The 17,069-nt window shown below is 26.8% G+C and overlaps 1 protein-coding gene across 1 annotated transcript; it reads left to right on the forward strand.

The window, feature by feature from the left end:
- Positions 1-5,196: 5,196 nt before the first annotated feature.
- Positions 5,197-16,509, forward strand: LOC107439411 (cathepsin B-like). The gene is given in 9 exon segments (XM_071185530.1): positions 5,197-5,437; positions 8,404-8,536; positions 10,148-10,351; positions 11,018-11,133; positions 12,660-12,856; positions 12,859-12,888; positions 14,003-14,119; positions 15,374-15,502; positions 16,319-16,509. Coding segments are annotated over 8 exon segments (1,002 nt in total). The 5' UTR covers positions 5,197-5,437; position 8,404; the 3' UTR covers positions 16,396-16,509.
- The last annotated feature ends 560 nt before the right edge of the window (positions 16,510-17,069 follow it).

The raw sequence follows: 17,069 nt of genomic DNA on the forward strand, positions 1-17,069 counted from the left end.
CTTTCTCCAGATTAAAATTTATAAAAAATTATTTGCGTTCAACAATGAATCAAGATCGTTTGGCATCTCTCGCACTTATGTCTATTGAATACGACATTTTGCGTAGTTTGGAATTCGACAGCATAATACAAGATTTCGTTGAATCCAAAAATCGCAAAAAAGTAATATATTAGATCATAAGATTCTGCAAAATAATTTATTACCGAAAAATATTATATTTTTATTTGTATCTTCATAATTTTGTGCAAAATACACTTGTTGTTTTTAAAGCTAAATTATTTTGGTCAATAAATTTTTTTCTCCCAAGTTTTTCGTAGGCCCCTGAATTTCGTAGGCCCTAGGCACGTGCCTAGTGTGCCTATAGGATAATCCGGCCGTGGCTACACCCTTTTACTTATATCTATCATGATTATTGTAAAAGAAGTTTCCCCTATTTTAGACTTAGCTTAATTTTGAATAGAACTGCCAAAGCTTGAACACTTATTAGATAATGTGGGGTGTTTCGAGATGCTTAAAATGTATCAATTTTAAATTTTAGTCACATGAATACTTTTATTTTTTACTCCGCGATAATGTAAACCCGGGACCTGAATTGTTTACCGAAAGTTTTTATTCCTAATGATTAACCCTTGTAACAGACTGATATATTTCACATGTTACCTTAAAATAGTACAGAGATAGGGGAAATAATCGCAAATGATAGCATTCATTCTGAGTCTTACTAACAACGTTTTGTTGTTCGCTCTTAAAGAAATGAAAGTACGACAAACTTAAGTGTCATGTATCTGATAAACCAAGCAGAGATGATTATAAAATCGATAACATGTTGCTTAATCTTTGAAATGGATAAAAAAAAAAATAATAATATTTTCACTTTAGCTTTTAATTCGGGAAAATTTAACCTTTTACTTTCCTTACTCCCGAAAAAACATTAGAATAGAATATTTATAACGAAAAAAGAATTTTCGTCCGAAAGATTTTTTTCCTCCAACGAATACAGAAATTATAATAATAATTAATAATTATTACAGAAATAAGCATTTCTTAATGAAGGCTATATTGTGAGATAGTGTAATTGACCACAAAATAATTAAATAAATAGTAATAATAAAAATTGAAACTGTTGTTGATTATTACTGTTGTGCAATCATCCCTTCGAATGTATTTGAGTACATAACAATTAATAATAATTAATTAACATTTAATAATAATTAATTAACAATTAAAAATAATTAATTAACAATTAATAATAATTAAATAAATAAAAAAATTGAAACTGCGGTTTATTATCGTTGTGCAATCAATCTTTCGAATGTATTTGAGTACATAACCATAAATAATAATTAATAATATCAATAATAATCAATATTTTATATTATAAACTTAATATTTTATTTGTTTAATTTATATAATTATTCAAGCGTAACCACCATCATGACATGGATTGTAAATTATTCATGTTTAAATTGAATACAATTCTTCGTAATTGCTCTCAATAGTAAACTGAAAAAAAAAATATATATTCGAAAGAGTTGCTAATTTGAATATCTTTCTATAGATTTTTGATTTGAATTAATCACCACCTTTTACACTTCTAGTCGCCTGTGGAACTCCGGCAAATCGGTCTAAAAAATTTTTTTCATAGGGCGAACTATAGTTCGTCTGAAATAAGAACTCCCCCAGACATTCGTCTGGACCTGTGGCGGTGGCTATGGTAACGAGGTATGACTATTTCAAGTAGGGGTGCTGGGTCACTGTTTTAGAGGGGTGCTGGGTCACTGTTTCTCTCGCCTTGGAACGGCGAGAGAAAGGGAATCTCTTTCTTCGGTCGATTGTGTCAGTCCTAGAGTGAAGCTACCCTCCCTAAAATGTGCAATTCTTGTTTCCATAGCACCAGACGTCCTCCAAACTTTGTGGCGGGAGGAATTCTTAGCTTAGACAAACTATAGTTATGGTAGTATTGTGGTACTAGTATTTTCAAATTATCTGAGGAACACAAGGGCGGCGCCAGTAGGGGGTCAGGGGGGGGCAATTGCACCTCCGTCGGGCATGGCCAGCTCCCCCATCGGGAAAAATTTAGAGTCTCGTCGGGAAAATAGTCTGGTCACATTTTTTTCTAAATAATGTCAAAAAATGCCTAATAAAAATTTTTGTAGTTAATTTTTTATTTTTAAGAATCAGTAACAAAAATTAGTAAAATATATTGTAAATTCTATGTAATTGTAGTTTCACTGCACTACTTGTAACTTTGCCCATACATTGTTAAACTAGAGACCGGATGCGATTAGACATGGTTGAAATTGGCGACTTTTCGAAGTCCCTTAGAAATCCTTTCCCACAGACACATCTTCATTTTCTTGGAACAAAAGCCTGGGGACAGAAAGAGACGCAGGTCCCCTTCTTTACAAATTCTTTTTTGATGTTATGTGTTTATCAATGGTTTATGGGATCACATAATTGTTTTTTGAAATTTTCAAGTAAAATGAAAGTATACGAAAAAAAAATTTCCAATTTTTTTTATACTTTTAAATGAGGAAAATCATTTACTTATTCGGATTCAAGGTTTATATTTTAATCAACGCAATAAATATGCAGTCGGAAAAAAAGTAACAAATTTTTTTAAATTTATTATTTTTTTTTATCATTGTCTTAGTAGTAAAAAGATTGTTGATTGATACAGAAAAACAATTAAACTGTTCGTATTCAATATCTTTAAATATATATTAATCAACAGATTCTCATTGACTTATTTTATGTACAGTGTATGAAATGGAAGAAGGGAACACCTTGATTAACTTTGGATTTAATCATATTTTCACCTACAAAGAGTCAATACCATATTTTAAGTTACAAAAATGACCAGAAAAGCGCATTCTGTTCTGGATAAACCTCCAAGTTAGTCTATAGTTTAATTTTCAAAATGAGGAAACAGCCGCAATCTGGAAGATATGGTCTGAAGTAAGTTACAGCTGAGAGAGATTATTGGAAAGTATGGGTCCTTTAATTTTAACTTCACTCTTCGATTATAGCCTATTATCTCGAGAACTTTTTGAATGTATTGAAAAAATTTTGCATAAAATAACAAAAAACATTTTACACACAAATTTTTAAGCAAAATTAATTTTAAATAATTATTTGTTATTTTTTATTAGTAAATTGTATTAGTATTAGTAAATTTTATTTATAGTAAAATTTATTGAATTGTATGTTCAACATATTTTTACATCCTTTTAATTTCAAAATACAAACCTTCAGTGCAATCGATCAATTAGTTTATGAGTTATCAAATTTAAAAAAAGTCAGTTTGCTCTAAATTTTATTTATCTTGAATTATTTAACCGATTTCTTTCAAATTTTGTATTTTACAATTTAAAATTACCTTCCATAAAAATTTGTATATCTTGCTATTTTATTTTAACCGTCGTTGAATAACCGACCCAATTTTCGGGTTTACGACTACTAATGTTCAACTCCGTAGCTTTGTAATTTTGAACCAATCCAGAAGACAAGAAAACTCCTGAATAAGTACCCCCATAGGTATTGATTTGTTATGGGAACCTGGAGGACTTTGTGACTCGACATATTTAACGTGCATCATCAGTATCCATTTACTACACGGGGATTTCAAAAATCGGGATTCAGAATTTTTCCAACGCATATTATAAATAAAAATATAAAAAGTATTAAATATTTTATAACAATTTAAAACTATATTTTTTGCATGGCATTACCTTTGGAAAAACGAATTTTTGCAATTGTATGAAAATTTTTTCGATTCAATCAAAACGCAAAACGTTCTTGAGATATGACGAGATTGAGATACTATCATCATCATTATCATTGAGCTATTATTTCCACGCTATTACTATGCAATTATTATGAAATTAACAAAAGAGGACAAAAGGAAAGACGTTTTTATTTATTTATATCTGATATTAATATTGAAAGTGAACATAATTTCACCTTATTTTCCTCTTTCAATCATAATCCTTAAAATTATCAAAGCATATGTATATGGATAATCACCAGCCAAATTACCTTTCTGTATAAAAATGAAAAATTATTTTGCTATTATCAGCAATATTGACATATACTTCAAATGAATGTGCAGTGCGCAAAAAAATAAAAGGACCCACAGGAATAAATTTTAATCTTAAATTCGGTTCTTCATGTTCTAGGACTCATTCGTACCATCTAATCGAAGTGTTAACAAACATAAAATAATTGTTATTCTTCACTTTTCTAACCAAAAGAGCAATAAAACGCTTTTTCCACTGATGAAAGTATCCCCACTTTCGTAGCTACCACCCACAGAGCTGTCAAGTAGCCTCCTCACTTTACACTGTGAGAAAATGTTTTTAGCTTCTTGATATTGCCTAGGGGCTCTTTTTTCCTAACTTCGGAAATATCAGATATCCACAGAAACACCCTTTTGTTTGATTTCTGGGTCATAAATTTCTAAGAAGAAAACATTTCTAGGGCTGTAAATAGGGGGAGGCTCTTGTTAGAATCTGTCTTGAGATTTTCACAGTGTCTTTAAATTGCGACTCGTTCAATTCGAATTTTTTTCTCTTACAAAATTTAGATATTTTTTCTGATTTATTATAAAAGCTTTTTTTTCCTTTAATCATCCTAAATGTTTCAACTTGCCTGATTGTTTAATTTATTTAATTATTAGCTTTGTAGTTAAAGTAGTAATATATTTTGATTATAATTTAATTAGAAATAATCGAATAAAAAACAGTGACTAGTCAGGTACAATTTTTTTCCACCTTCTTAAACACTATACAGTCGAACTCGTTTATAACGAGCTCGGATTTAACGAGAACTCGGATTTAACGAGGGAAACGAGAATATTTGGTTGGATCAATGTTAAGTCTATGGAACAGAAGTCGCTTTTAACGAGCAAGACCCGGTTTTAGCGAGCAATATTTTTCTGTCTTGCAATCTTTTTTCTCATCTTNATGGAACGCGAATTAAATAATTTCTAACAATGCGGAAGCGCGAAATACATAAAAAAAAGAAAGAAAAAAAAACGAAATAGAAAATAATATGACTAGTAACGTCGTATCATATAAATGCTGGAAATTTTCTTGTTTCCAACGTTTGAAATTTGATTCAATTGGCTAATACAGCAGGATACATGCATAATCATTCCATCCAGTTTTCAGAAAAACGATCTGTAGATCACATGACTTTCAACCATTCCTCTTTGATCATACGGGGCTCAGTCAGTTTTCTCAGCTGTCATCCTCCCACAAAGGACTAACAAAAACAAATCATCACGTGCTTATTTATCAGATTTATTATCGTACAACGCTATATTAGATGAATTTTCCTCAACCGGTGTTAACTTATAATCAAGTGTTCTTCTTGGGATTTAAACTGTTAATATTGTTGTGTTTTTATTTGAATTTTGAAATTGTTATACACTGAAGTAAGTATTAACGTAATTTTTGTCAGTTATCTTTTCATAAATTTGACATAGCTTATTTTTATGTTGCTTCGTTTTGATTTACGATTGTTTTCATAAATTTTTATTATTGTTTTTATGTCTATGTTCATTCAGTCATAATCTTTTCATAGTTTCGATATAGCTTTATTTTATGTTGCTTTGTTTTGATTAATTATTATTTTTATAAATTTTTATGTTTATCTATGCTCATTCAGTCACTATTGTTATGAATCTTTAAAACAAACGGGGATTTAGTTGTAATGCTTAATTATATGTATATTCCGAAAAAAATTCTTTACTCTTTATTGTTTATTTCATTCGTTTCTTTTAGATTCTCTTCTCATTATTGTGTAAATTGTTAGTTATCGATTTCGTTACTATGAGATAATTGTTCTAGTTTGGAATGATACTGCAATTTTTAGACCTTCTCAGCTTAATTTTTTAAAACTGATAAGTAACTAATTCGTTTCGATAATCTTATCAGTTTCTTTGAATGTAAATTCTGATGATACATTAAATGCTTAAAGGGTGATTTGTAAAGTTGATAAACTATTCTGATAAGATTGTTAATAAAACTGGTTTTTCCATTGAACTGATTGCAGATATCATTTGTTTAAACTGCAACATAGGAAAACTTAAACAAGTAGGTATTTATTTTCTTTAATATTACAGGTCTGGATATCTCAAATTTGAGGGAACACTAAACATTTTTTGAGATACTGAGTTTTGGAAATAATAAGTCCATAGCTAAATATGTTCTAAAAAGTAGAAAATATATTCTAAAATAGTACTCTAAAAAGTAGATCGATGAAACATAAGAATAACTTCTAATAACTATATATGTAATGATAATTGACTAAATACAATAATAATATTTAAAAGTTCGACAAAACTAATTATTTAAATAGAAAAGAATTGGTTTACAATAAACTTGCGTTGTCATTTTTCCGAAAAACTTTATTTTCTATTTTGAAAATTATTCGACATTACAAGGTTTTGAGAAGAAACTCTTCGGCATAGGAATTAAAATTAATGTTAGATGGATACGTAATGCCAAAGGAAAAAAAAATTTTTTTTGCCTTAGCAGAGTTTTCGAGATATTGAGTATACTGTATTTTTAAATGATTTATTCATTTTATTTATTTTTCAGTTAATTATTGAATACATCTATCGATAAATAAATCTATTTTAAAATGTTTCTAAATTTAATTTATTTTATATTCTGTGATTTGCATAAAACCGTTAAATCAATTAAATTATATAATATAAATATCAATTTAAAAAAAAAATAAAAACATGTTGTATAGGTATTTTTGTAGTTATTTCCTATCAAACTGTCGTAAACGCTCTATTTCAATTCTAAGTTTTGATGATTTTTGTTTTCATTGACTTAAAAAAACCTGATTATGCCTAAAAATTAAGCATTTAAATAAAATTTTATTTTAAGTATTTGTAAAATTAAATTTACTTTCATTTATGGGCATTTATTTTAAAGCTAATAAAATGGTTTGAAATATTTTTTTCTAAAATTTTGGTTTTAATAAGTGCCACAATGAAAGTAGTTGTATAATTATAAATTATTTTTGTTAAAATTTAGGGGTTTTAAGAAAATTTTATCAAACTAAAATTATAAACAAGTGAGAAGTATAAAACTGAAATAAATCATTTTGTTTTGATTGAACCAAAAAAAAAAGTTGAAAACATTTAAAATCTATTAAATATTTTTAAATGCTTGGTTTTAGAAAAATTTATTAACTAAGTTTTGCTGATCATTTGATATTTGTTTTAATTTTACTTTTCACACAAAAAGCTAAGAAAAATTAATGAGTAAAATTAAATTAAGTTTGCTTGAAGATTCATTTGATCTTTGTTTTAATTTTACTTCTCACGCTAAAAGCTTAGAAAAATTAATGAGTAAAATTAAATTAAGTTTGCATGATAATTGGTTTGATATTTTTTTTATTTATTTTACTTCTCACACAAAACACTAAGAAATATTAATGAGCAAAATTTATAGTCTTTTATTAGTCCCTATTGCAATTTAATTTTCACTACTTCTTCTTCTTCTTTGTCAGCACAACAGTCCTTTGCAGGCCTTGGCTGCCTCAACAGCTGGCAAAAGCCAGTGCCTCCTATCCATGGCAACTCCCTTCCAATTTCTCATCTTTAGGGTTTTCACTACAAGAAAATTAAAAATAACCAAAATTATTTGAAGATTTCCATATCATGATCACAGAAGTTAAGTGGCAACTTCTGGGCAGCTGCCTGTAAAAAAAAAAAAAANTATTAATGAGCAAAATTTATAGTCTTTTATTAGTCCCTATTGCAATTTAATTTTCACTACTTCTTTGTCAGCGCAACAGTCCTTTGCAGGCCTTGGCTGCCTCAACCGCTGGCAAATGCCAGCTCCTCCTATCCATGGCAACTCCCTTCCAATTTCTCATCTTTAAGGTTTTCACTACAAGAAAATTAAATGTAACCAAAATTATGGGAAGATTTCCATATCATGATCACAGAAGTTTCAAAGTCTTGGCAACTTCTGGGCAGCTGCCTGTAAAAAAAAAAAAAAAAAAAAAAAAATTTTCATTGAAGAGGATTGGCATCAGGCAAACCTCTGCATGTTTTTTTTTTTTTTTTTAAATTGAAAATTTTGCTTTTTGGCAGTTGTAGTTGGAGGTACAGATAAGGATAGGGAATTATCCCTAAAATTATCAATGAATGTGTGTTCAAACTAGTTAAATTTTCTCTGGAGCAGTAGAAATTTTTTTCACTGAAATTAAAATAAAATTATCTAGAGATTAATTATTCAATAAGGATTATTGAAATAATATTCTAATTTAGAAGACAAATGAACTCTTTAAATAATTTCTGTTTATTGTGAAATATAAATATTTTTTATCCAAAGTTTTGAAGTATTATCCTTATTTAAATAGTTTTTTCCTTTTCAGAATGAAGCATATTTGTATATTTTTACTCGTAGCAGTAGCAGCTGCTTCTGCTAGACACGTCATTCCTAGTCATGTTCATCCCCTGTCAGACAAAATGATTGAGTATGTCAATTACATGAATTCCACATGGAAGGTTTGTATATTGTGTTAATTTTAACTTCTTTAGTTCCTATTTCCTTATTAATAATTTTCTGTAAGCTGAGCATTAAGCAAAATAAATTCCTATTAATACATACTCAAACACATATACAGGATAATTAATGCATGTTCAAATACATATACTGTACAGGATAGTTGACACATACTCGAGTACATGGTTTTTTAATGATCGCTCTTTAAGTATATTTGTAGAATCTTTTTCAAAATTAAAGTTATATAAAAGAATGCAAAGTATTTTAACAAAGGGAATAATAAAAAAAACTGAGAAAATCTAAAGAATCACTACTGATAAAAGTAGGTCAAAAAACAATAAAGTCTATTTCATTGCCATAGAAAACATTGAAAGGCAATTCTTAGAAACTCCTCCAAGTTTTCTCAGGCAATCAGACTGGTTTTAATATTTTCCATCTCATCTTCCTCCCGAGAGATTTAACAGATTTAGATAATATTTGTGTTACTTTGTTTAAATGGTAATGTTTTCTGACCATCTAATATGAATACTTTCTTAACTTTATAAATAGAAAAAAAAGGAACACTTTGTAGAGTTTATTTATCGCAGATAATTTGATGATTGAAAAAGTGAAATTTCAAATCTTTTTGGATGGTGGGTAAAGACAAACTTTTGTGAGACTCAGCAGATAAAGATAAAGTAGAATCTTTGGCAGAATGGGATTTGTACAACCTCAATTTACTATATAAGTCGACTACTGAGAAAAAAAAGCAAATCTAAAAGTTTTTAAAATTAGAAAAACGTAAAAAAATTATTAAGTCTACAAAATTTTTTCAGCTTAAAAATATTTCACATTGTTCTCTCTGGATATTGTTACATTTTTCTGCATATAAAGATGCATGGTATTATTGATTCTGGCACATATATTATTCTGAATTTTTGGAACTTGTAGTTTTATGGCTTGTTTAAAAGCTTTCATTGTGTTTGATTTTTTGAAATTTTTTCAAATTAATTTTTTTAACTTATTATTAATTTTTTTCTGAAAATAATCTTAAGTATTGTTTATTTAAAAACCATGATATGTAAAGAAAGCATGAGAAGAGAAAAATAAAATTACTTGTATTTTACATATGAAAAATAGTTTTTGAAAGGGGATAAATTGATACTGAATTATTCTTGTGTATCTCATTGTTTATAATGCTTTGATATTTCCCAATCAAAATATATGTCAGAATTTATATCTGATTTATAAGTTGATCCTCTGATTTTCATAAAATTTAAGGATTTGAAAAATTGATTTATACAACAGGGTATAAGATAAATATATTAATAAAATATTTATACATAAACTGATTGTTCATTTATAATTTTTCTAAATTGTTGTAGGAATTAATTAATTATAAAGTGCTCAATTCTTCCTTAAATGAATAGAAATGATTTTCTTCATTGGTTTGAATATAGTTCTGTAATGAATAAATCTGAAGTATCAATCAAATGTCATTTTAAGGCAATAGTTTAATAAAATTAAAACTTAGAAATTTTATTTACTAATTGTTTTCTTTATTTTTATGAATGCTTCATGTGGGTTACTATATAAGTTAATGTCTTGTTATTGAAAAAATTCTTTATTTTTAGGCTGGTAGAAACTTTGAAGGAGTTAGTTTGAAATACATTAAGGGATTACTAGGTGTTCACAAAGATAATCACAAGTACCGTTTACCTTCAATTAGGCATAGAGTTCCTAGAGATCTTCCTGATTCTTTTGATGCTCGTGAGCAGTGGGCAGATTGTCCTTCAATCAGTGAAATCAGAGATCAGGCATCTTGTGGTTCATGTTGGGTAAATAGATTTTTAACTTGCTCTTTTATAAAAAAATTACTTATTTTTAGAATTATCAGAGAAATTATTTTATTTTGCAGTAATTTATTTATGTTAACTGTATCAATGATTTTTAGTAAATTAAATTAATTTTAACTTTATCTATAAATATGATACATGTAATTGCTGTTTTATTAAAATGAATAATGTTTTATACTTTCATTGATTTTGCAATTCTGGAATTTCCAAAAATTGCTGAATCAATTTTTATTAATTTTAAATTTTTACTTTTTTATTATAAATTCAGTCATGCTAACTATAATTTCATGTAATTTGGTTACTGTAATGGTAATACCATACATGCCAACTTTTAATCATTTCAACAATGGTTTCCTTAAGTGGTAGTAAAATTAAAATTGAATTCAATTATATAAAGAAATATATTCTTCAGTTTTAAAAGTTTAAGCTTCACTATGGTATGATTATCATACTTTTTTGTTTATGCTTTATTTTTTTAATAATGCAGTGGTGGTCAGAATTATTTTAAATTAAGTCCAAGAAATAAGTAGAAAGCATGTATTTCAGTACCACTTGAAGTATAATAATAAAATTTTGTGCAAAATGCATAAAAATTGGCTGCTATGCTATGCTTAGCACCAAATCTTAAAATTTTATTTAATTTTTCAGGCGTTTGGTGCAGTTGAAGCTATGTCTGATAGAATTTGTATTCATAGCAATGGCAAAGTTAAAGTAGAGGTTTCTGCCGAAGATCTTCTAACTTGTTGTGATAGTTGTGGAGCAGGGTTTGTACAGTTTTTCCTCATTTAAAAAATGAAATGATAATTCAATAAAAAAAAAAATAAAGTTTTTTTTTTACTGGCAGTGTTGTATTTAAGTCTATGCATTTAAATTTAAATCAATGTAGTATATTTTAAATATCTTAATTATTTGTGCATAGAATTCTGTAATTATTTTACATTTTATCCCTGTTTTTAGATAAATATTGTTCCCAAAGAGAATTCTCAAAGCAATTTTTTTTAGAAACTTTAACTCTAAGAAAAACTCTATTTTTAATGGCTTACATTTTAATTTTGTTTCATGTTATTCAAGCACATAAAATTCTATCTTCATATTTATTTAATTGAATTAATGAGTATATTTAGTTTGGTTTTTATTTATTATTAAAAGCTGATTTTGTTCAAGCAAAATTCCTTCTTTATTTTTATTTGCTTGTAAAAACATGGTAGTAATAGAATTCTATCTGTGCAACTACTTGTTAGAAGGTAAAGTTCATACGACAAGAAAGTTTTTTTCTTGTTTTATAGATGTTAATCTGAAAGATTATTTTATTTTTAAATGCTATCTTGTGTTATGTCTGTAGAAATTTCTTCTATTCCTTTGCTTTTCACTTATATTTGTTTCATTGACATGCATTTTAAAATATGTTCTACAGATTTCTTTTCAAATTTTTATTTTATTTTGAAATGAATACCTAATATATGAATTAAATTTCTGTTTCAAGCTACATATCGCAAAGATTATTGTTTAAGTAGAATAACTTGTGAAAATAAGAAAGTCTACTACTCTCTTGAAAGTCTACTATTTAAAATTTTGAAATTTTATAAACTGTTTTAAAAGTCTCAACTTTAAATATATTGGTGTTCTGCTTGTAGTTTCAATTGTTTTTCTTTCTTTTTAAAACCAAGATACATTTTGTTTCGATTGTTTGCTTTTCTTCCTATCATGAGAACTTAAAATAGAATCTAAAACTTTTCGGCTTTTACTATAGTATTTTATTAAATATGATAACTAGTACTAATTACATTTTGTTCCAATTTATTGATTTGATTTTTTTTAACCTATAATTAAAAAAATGCTTTTGTTTTTACATAAAAGAGTAATGTTCGAAATTTTTGTTTTTTCCTTTTCAATTGCTCAATTTGCGTTTTGGTAAAAACATAAATTTTTGCTTTTTTTACCCTTTTGAAAAATTAAGATCATGTCTAAGTGGTGTCGATTATTAGTATAGTTAAATTCATTCTGTTTTAATTGATTTACACACTTGTTAAAAGATGTTTCTGTCTTCACATTGAAGAGAATATCCAAAATTTTCTAGTGTTTGCTATCAAACTATTGCTATTCGTTAGCAGCAAGCTATATTTTTGTCCCTTTTTTTACTTAAATTAAATCTAGAACTTATTTAATATTAGTATTTTATAGAATATTTGTAACTTCTAATTTTATTTTGTTTCAACTGATTTATTTCAGTTAATTAATACACCGCTTCTGTTTTTGTTTAAGCGTATAATGTCTGAAATTTGTTTTACAGGTGCGAAGGTGGATACCCTGGATCTGCCTGGGAATACTGGGTGGACAAAGGTATTGTTTCCGGTGGTCTTTACAACTCACATGTCGGTTGCCAACCATACATTATTCCTTCCTGTGAGCATCATACTAAAGGAAAACTACCTCCCTGTGGAGATATTGTTGACACTCCCAAGTGTGTTAGCATGTGCGAAAAAGCTACAATGTCAGTTACAGGGCAGACAAACATTTTGGTAATAGTTGGTTTTGAATAATTTTTTATTTGTGTTTTTACACTTGTTCAGTGACCGAATAATTTTACACAATTCAGCTTCATAGCTGAACAAAAAGTTTTTTTTAAAAATAAAAAAAAATCTTCTGAACACTTTGCAGTTCGAACAATCTCTCCGATACTGAGGATTGATTGCGTACTGATAGTTTACAAAATGGGGAAATCTCCTTGATTTGCCAGCGGAGTGTTAAGAAATTCTTTGTATAATGCATAATCATTATAACAATTAAAAAACACATAGTATTCATTTATCCAAATTAATTTTTTTTCAATTGTACCTATTGAGATTGAGACAAATTTATGAACTATTAAATTATTTAGCCTTTTAATGTATTAAAAAATTTAAAGAAATCAATAATAAATGTATAAATCTTTCAGTTTTTTTTAATTTTTAAGCATATATTGTGAATTTTTTTCTAATTAGTCATTTTTTTGAAGTTCAGCATAACTTTTCTATGAGTTTGTTTATGAATGTAATGTTAAATAATTAACTTATACAGATAGTGGAAAATCTGAAATGAACTAACCGTACCATTAATTATTATTATTAAAAGGAATATGTTTGGTTTATAACTGTGTAATTTTTACAGTACAAATTTATGTGCTTTAAGCAACTCTTAATTTAAGTTAATACTTAATAGCTTTAGTGTTTTTATGCTTTTTACAATAGTAACCTAATAAGTTTTTTGTCTAACCTTTTCTTTTTAAGTTTCTTTATTTTTCTTGTTTATAAAAGAGTTGACTTCTGAAAAGCAGTTTTCTTTTCTTAGGTTTAGTTTTTGAAATTCAGCATTGTTACTTGTTTATAGTTACTAGTATAGTTCCTAACATTGTTGCTAATTTATAATATAATGTTTTATAATTAAGTTACACTGAGAGGGAATAACTTAAAAAGAGCTAAATAAACCATTAATGTTTAATATTATTGAAAGAAATTGGTTTGTAACTGTGAATATTTCAGCTGCTCAAAATTATGTGATTCATAATTAAAGTTAATTTGTACTTTGTAAATTTAATGCTTACTAATTATTTACTTTATTACTGACTATACTGTTTTCTTTATCTTCATTTTTTAGGAAAGAAATCATACTCTATTGACAGCGACGAAGACCAAATAAGGACTGAATTAGTAACTAATGGACCAGTGGAGGCTGCTTTCACTGTTTACGCTGACTTTGTTACTTACAAATCAGGTATATAAGTTTTTTATTGATGTGTTTATATTTATTTTTTAAAAAAATGCTTAGTGGATAAAATAGCATACCCTGAAAGAAATAAAAGAATTTGCATAATTTCAGAAAATAACTTTGCTAGTGTTAGCAAAGTTAATGTATTAATATTTCAAAAAATTATAATTAAATTAATTTAATCGCTACATACTATGAATAATTTAAATGTATATATAAAAGGACAGATTGTCAAATGATCGTGATCTTAAATTGTAATAAGAAAATTATCAGAATTCTATTTGTTTGAAAACCTTCTGCTTTGGCACCCTTACCACTGGATATAATATTTTGTACAGATTTCAAATGTTGGAGGGTATGTAATATTTAAAGAACAAGAAACTAGTGAGATAAAATTCCAAGCTTTATTCTGAAAACTCACAAAAGTTTGGGGTCAAAATCGTTCTACAATTGACTGTAAGAATATAATATTTTTTTCTACATATGAGGCAGTTTAAAATATGAATTATAAACAGCTTCCTATTCTTGCTATATTTATCAAAGACTTTTCTTTCAAAATTCACTGAAATGATTTTTATCATGTATTTTTTACCACTAAGCTCTTAACGTACAAACATCCATATGTATACACATATTTCAGCTTTTAAAACAAAATTGATTTTAACTTGGTTCCCATTTTTTATTTTAAAGCTATAAAAGAAAATATTTCACTCTTTACATACAAATCTTAAACAGCAAACTAAGAATACTGAAAAAGGTTTGCCATACAAAAAATAAGTTCTTGCAATAACACTTGTAGTTAATTTTTATTGCATTTTTATAACTCTATAAAGTGTAAATTGTAAGTCTTTAACTCATTAGTTTTTAATTATTTTTAGTATGAGTTTTAAATGCACAGCTTAAAAGTCTTAGTTACTGCTAATTTCAAAAATCAACTTATATCAATTTAAAATGTGAAATAATATGTAAAAAGTATTAATATTCAATATTCTATTTACTGTAATTTTATGTATAATTAACTATATATATACCATAATTTAAGATGCCTATTTCAATTCTTTATCAAAAGTGACACCTAAAACATATGTTAATGATAAATCTGTAGACTAACTTATAATATATTTAACTTCTGAATAAAAAAATTTAAAAATGTGTATCTATGTGTATTTTAAAAATACTTATTTTAATTTTTTTAATAAAAAAATTTAAAATGTGTATTTATGTGTATTTTAACAATGCATATATTTTTTTTAAACTAAGGTGTTTACAAACATCTGAGTGGTGAAGCTTTAGGTGGTCATGCTGTTCGAATTTTGGGATATGGTACAGAAAATGGTACTCCATACTGGTTGGTTGCAAACTCCTGGAATGAAGACTGGGGTGATAAAGGTATAAAAAAGTTCTAATTTTTTTATTTATTGATTAACAGGTGAATTTTTCAAATGTGATGCTTTAATTGTTAGTATAAGTTAATTTCTAACTGTATTTGTAATTCATTTTCTGGTTATTGTTTTTAGTACTGTCTGTTTGATGTTCTTTTTAAAAGCAGTCATATCTGACTTGAGTGACCTGAATTTGCTTAAATTTATGATTGGTCTATAAAATATTTCAAATAAATTCAAACCATTTAAGAGTTTAGATATATTATGTTCTGGTAACATATATCTATTTAGTTAAGTAAATATACCATTATATGTTTTAGAAAACAATTTTAATAAGTACATACTCTTACATTAGTTTAGCACAAAATAAATATTTTCTCTTGTACAAATAATACTGTTTAATAATGACTCTTAGTTTTGTTAAATAAACTAATAACATTTACATAATTTATTAAATTAGAAAATAATTTTAAATGATTGTCTCAAAAAAGAAACTTATGTTTTTATTAATAAGGGCAACTAGTTTTTAAAGTAAATAAGTTAAGATACCTATAAATCTCAACTTGTGTTCTTAAATGAGATGAAAATTTTAGATTTTTTTGCAATGCGTAATTTCTTTACAAAAATTATTTTTGTTATAAAAAAAAAGTCTGATTTCTTGCCAGGTATAATACTATTATTAATATAATGAAACATTGTGTGATAGTTTGATTGTTATGCAAATTTAAATATTCTCATCGTATATGTTGCTAAGGTATTAGTATGTTAAGTTTTGTGTTGAATAATTTTAACAAACATTTTAATTTTAAAATTTGTATTTTAGGATACTTCAAAATCCTTCGAGGACAAGATGAATGTGGTATTGAAGATGAAATCGTTGCTGGTATTCCCAAGCTTTAAATGAACTTACTATCCTACTTTAATGTACAAATTGTTCTCAATGATCTTGTTTAAAACTGTTTTTTATTGTGATTTTTACCTATAATTTTTTTTTAATAAAACTTTTATAAGCTATTTCTTTGTTCTTGTTAATTCAAAATCAACATATTCAGCTTCGAATCATATTTTGTTCGAAAGAAGATACGAATACTTAAAATTAATTCTTCCCTTGCTGAGGGGTCACGAATGCAACATTTTGGAGTGACAAGAAAATTGACTTTATAAAGAAAAGAGGTAGGAAAATTGTTCTTAAAATAAAGCTTGGGGTGGAAGCTGCCTTTATTAGTTTTACCCTTTTCTTCATTTTGAAAAATGCAATTAAATTTTTAAGATAGGCTTAAAAATAACACAGAAAGGATTAAAGATCTATCACATAGGAGAATAAGCAGGGAAGATACAATATGGTTATAAAATATAATATGGTGAGATATATTATGGTTATAATTTTTTATATGTATTTCTACAACTATCAGTCGTTTCGTTTTTGTACTGCTGATACTTTGAATAAGGAATAAAAATTTGAAATGTGTGCTGTTTGTTTTAAGTGATTTCTTCTGCAATTTTATTGTGAATCTTCTGTTTTTTTTAAGGGGTCACAGTACCCAAAAAATGACCAAAATATCGAAAAAAAATTT

This window comes from Parasteatoda tepidariorum, chromosome 9 (assembly GCF_043381705.1).
Source record: "Parasteatoda tepidariorum isolate YZ-2023 chromosome 9, CAS_Ptep_4.0, whole genome shotgun sequence".
NCBI classification, from domain to species: domain Eukaryota; kingdom Metazoa; phylum Arthropoda; class Arachnida; order Araneae; family Theridiidae; genus Parasteatoda; species Parasteatoda tepidariorum.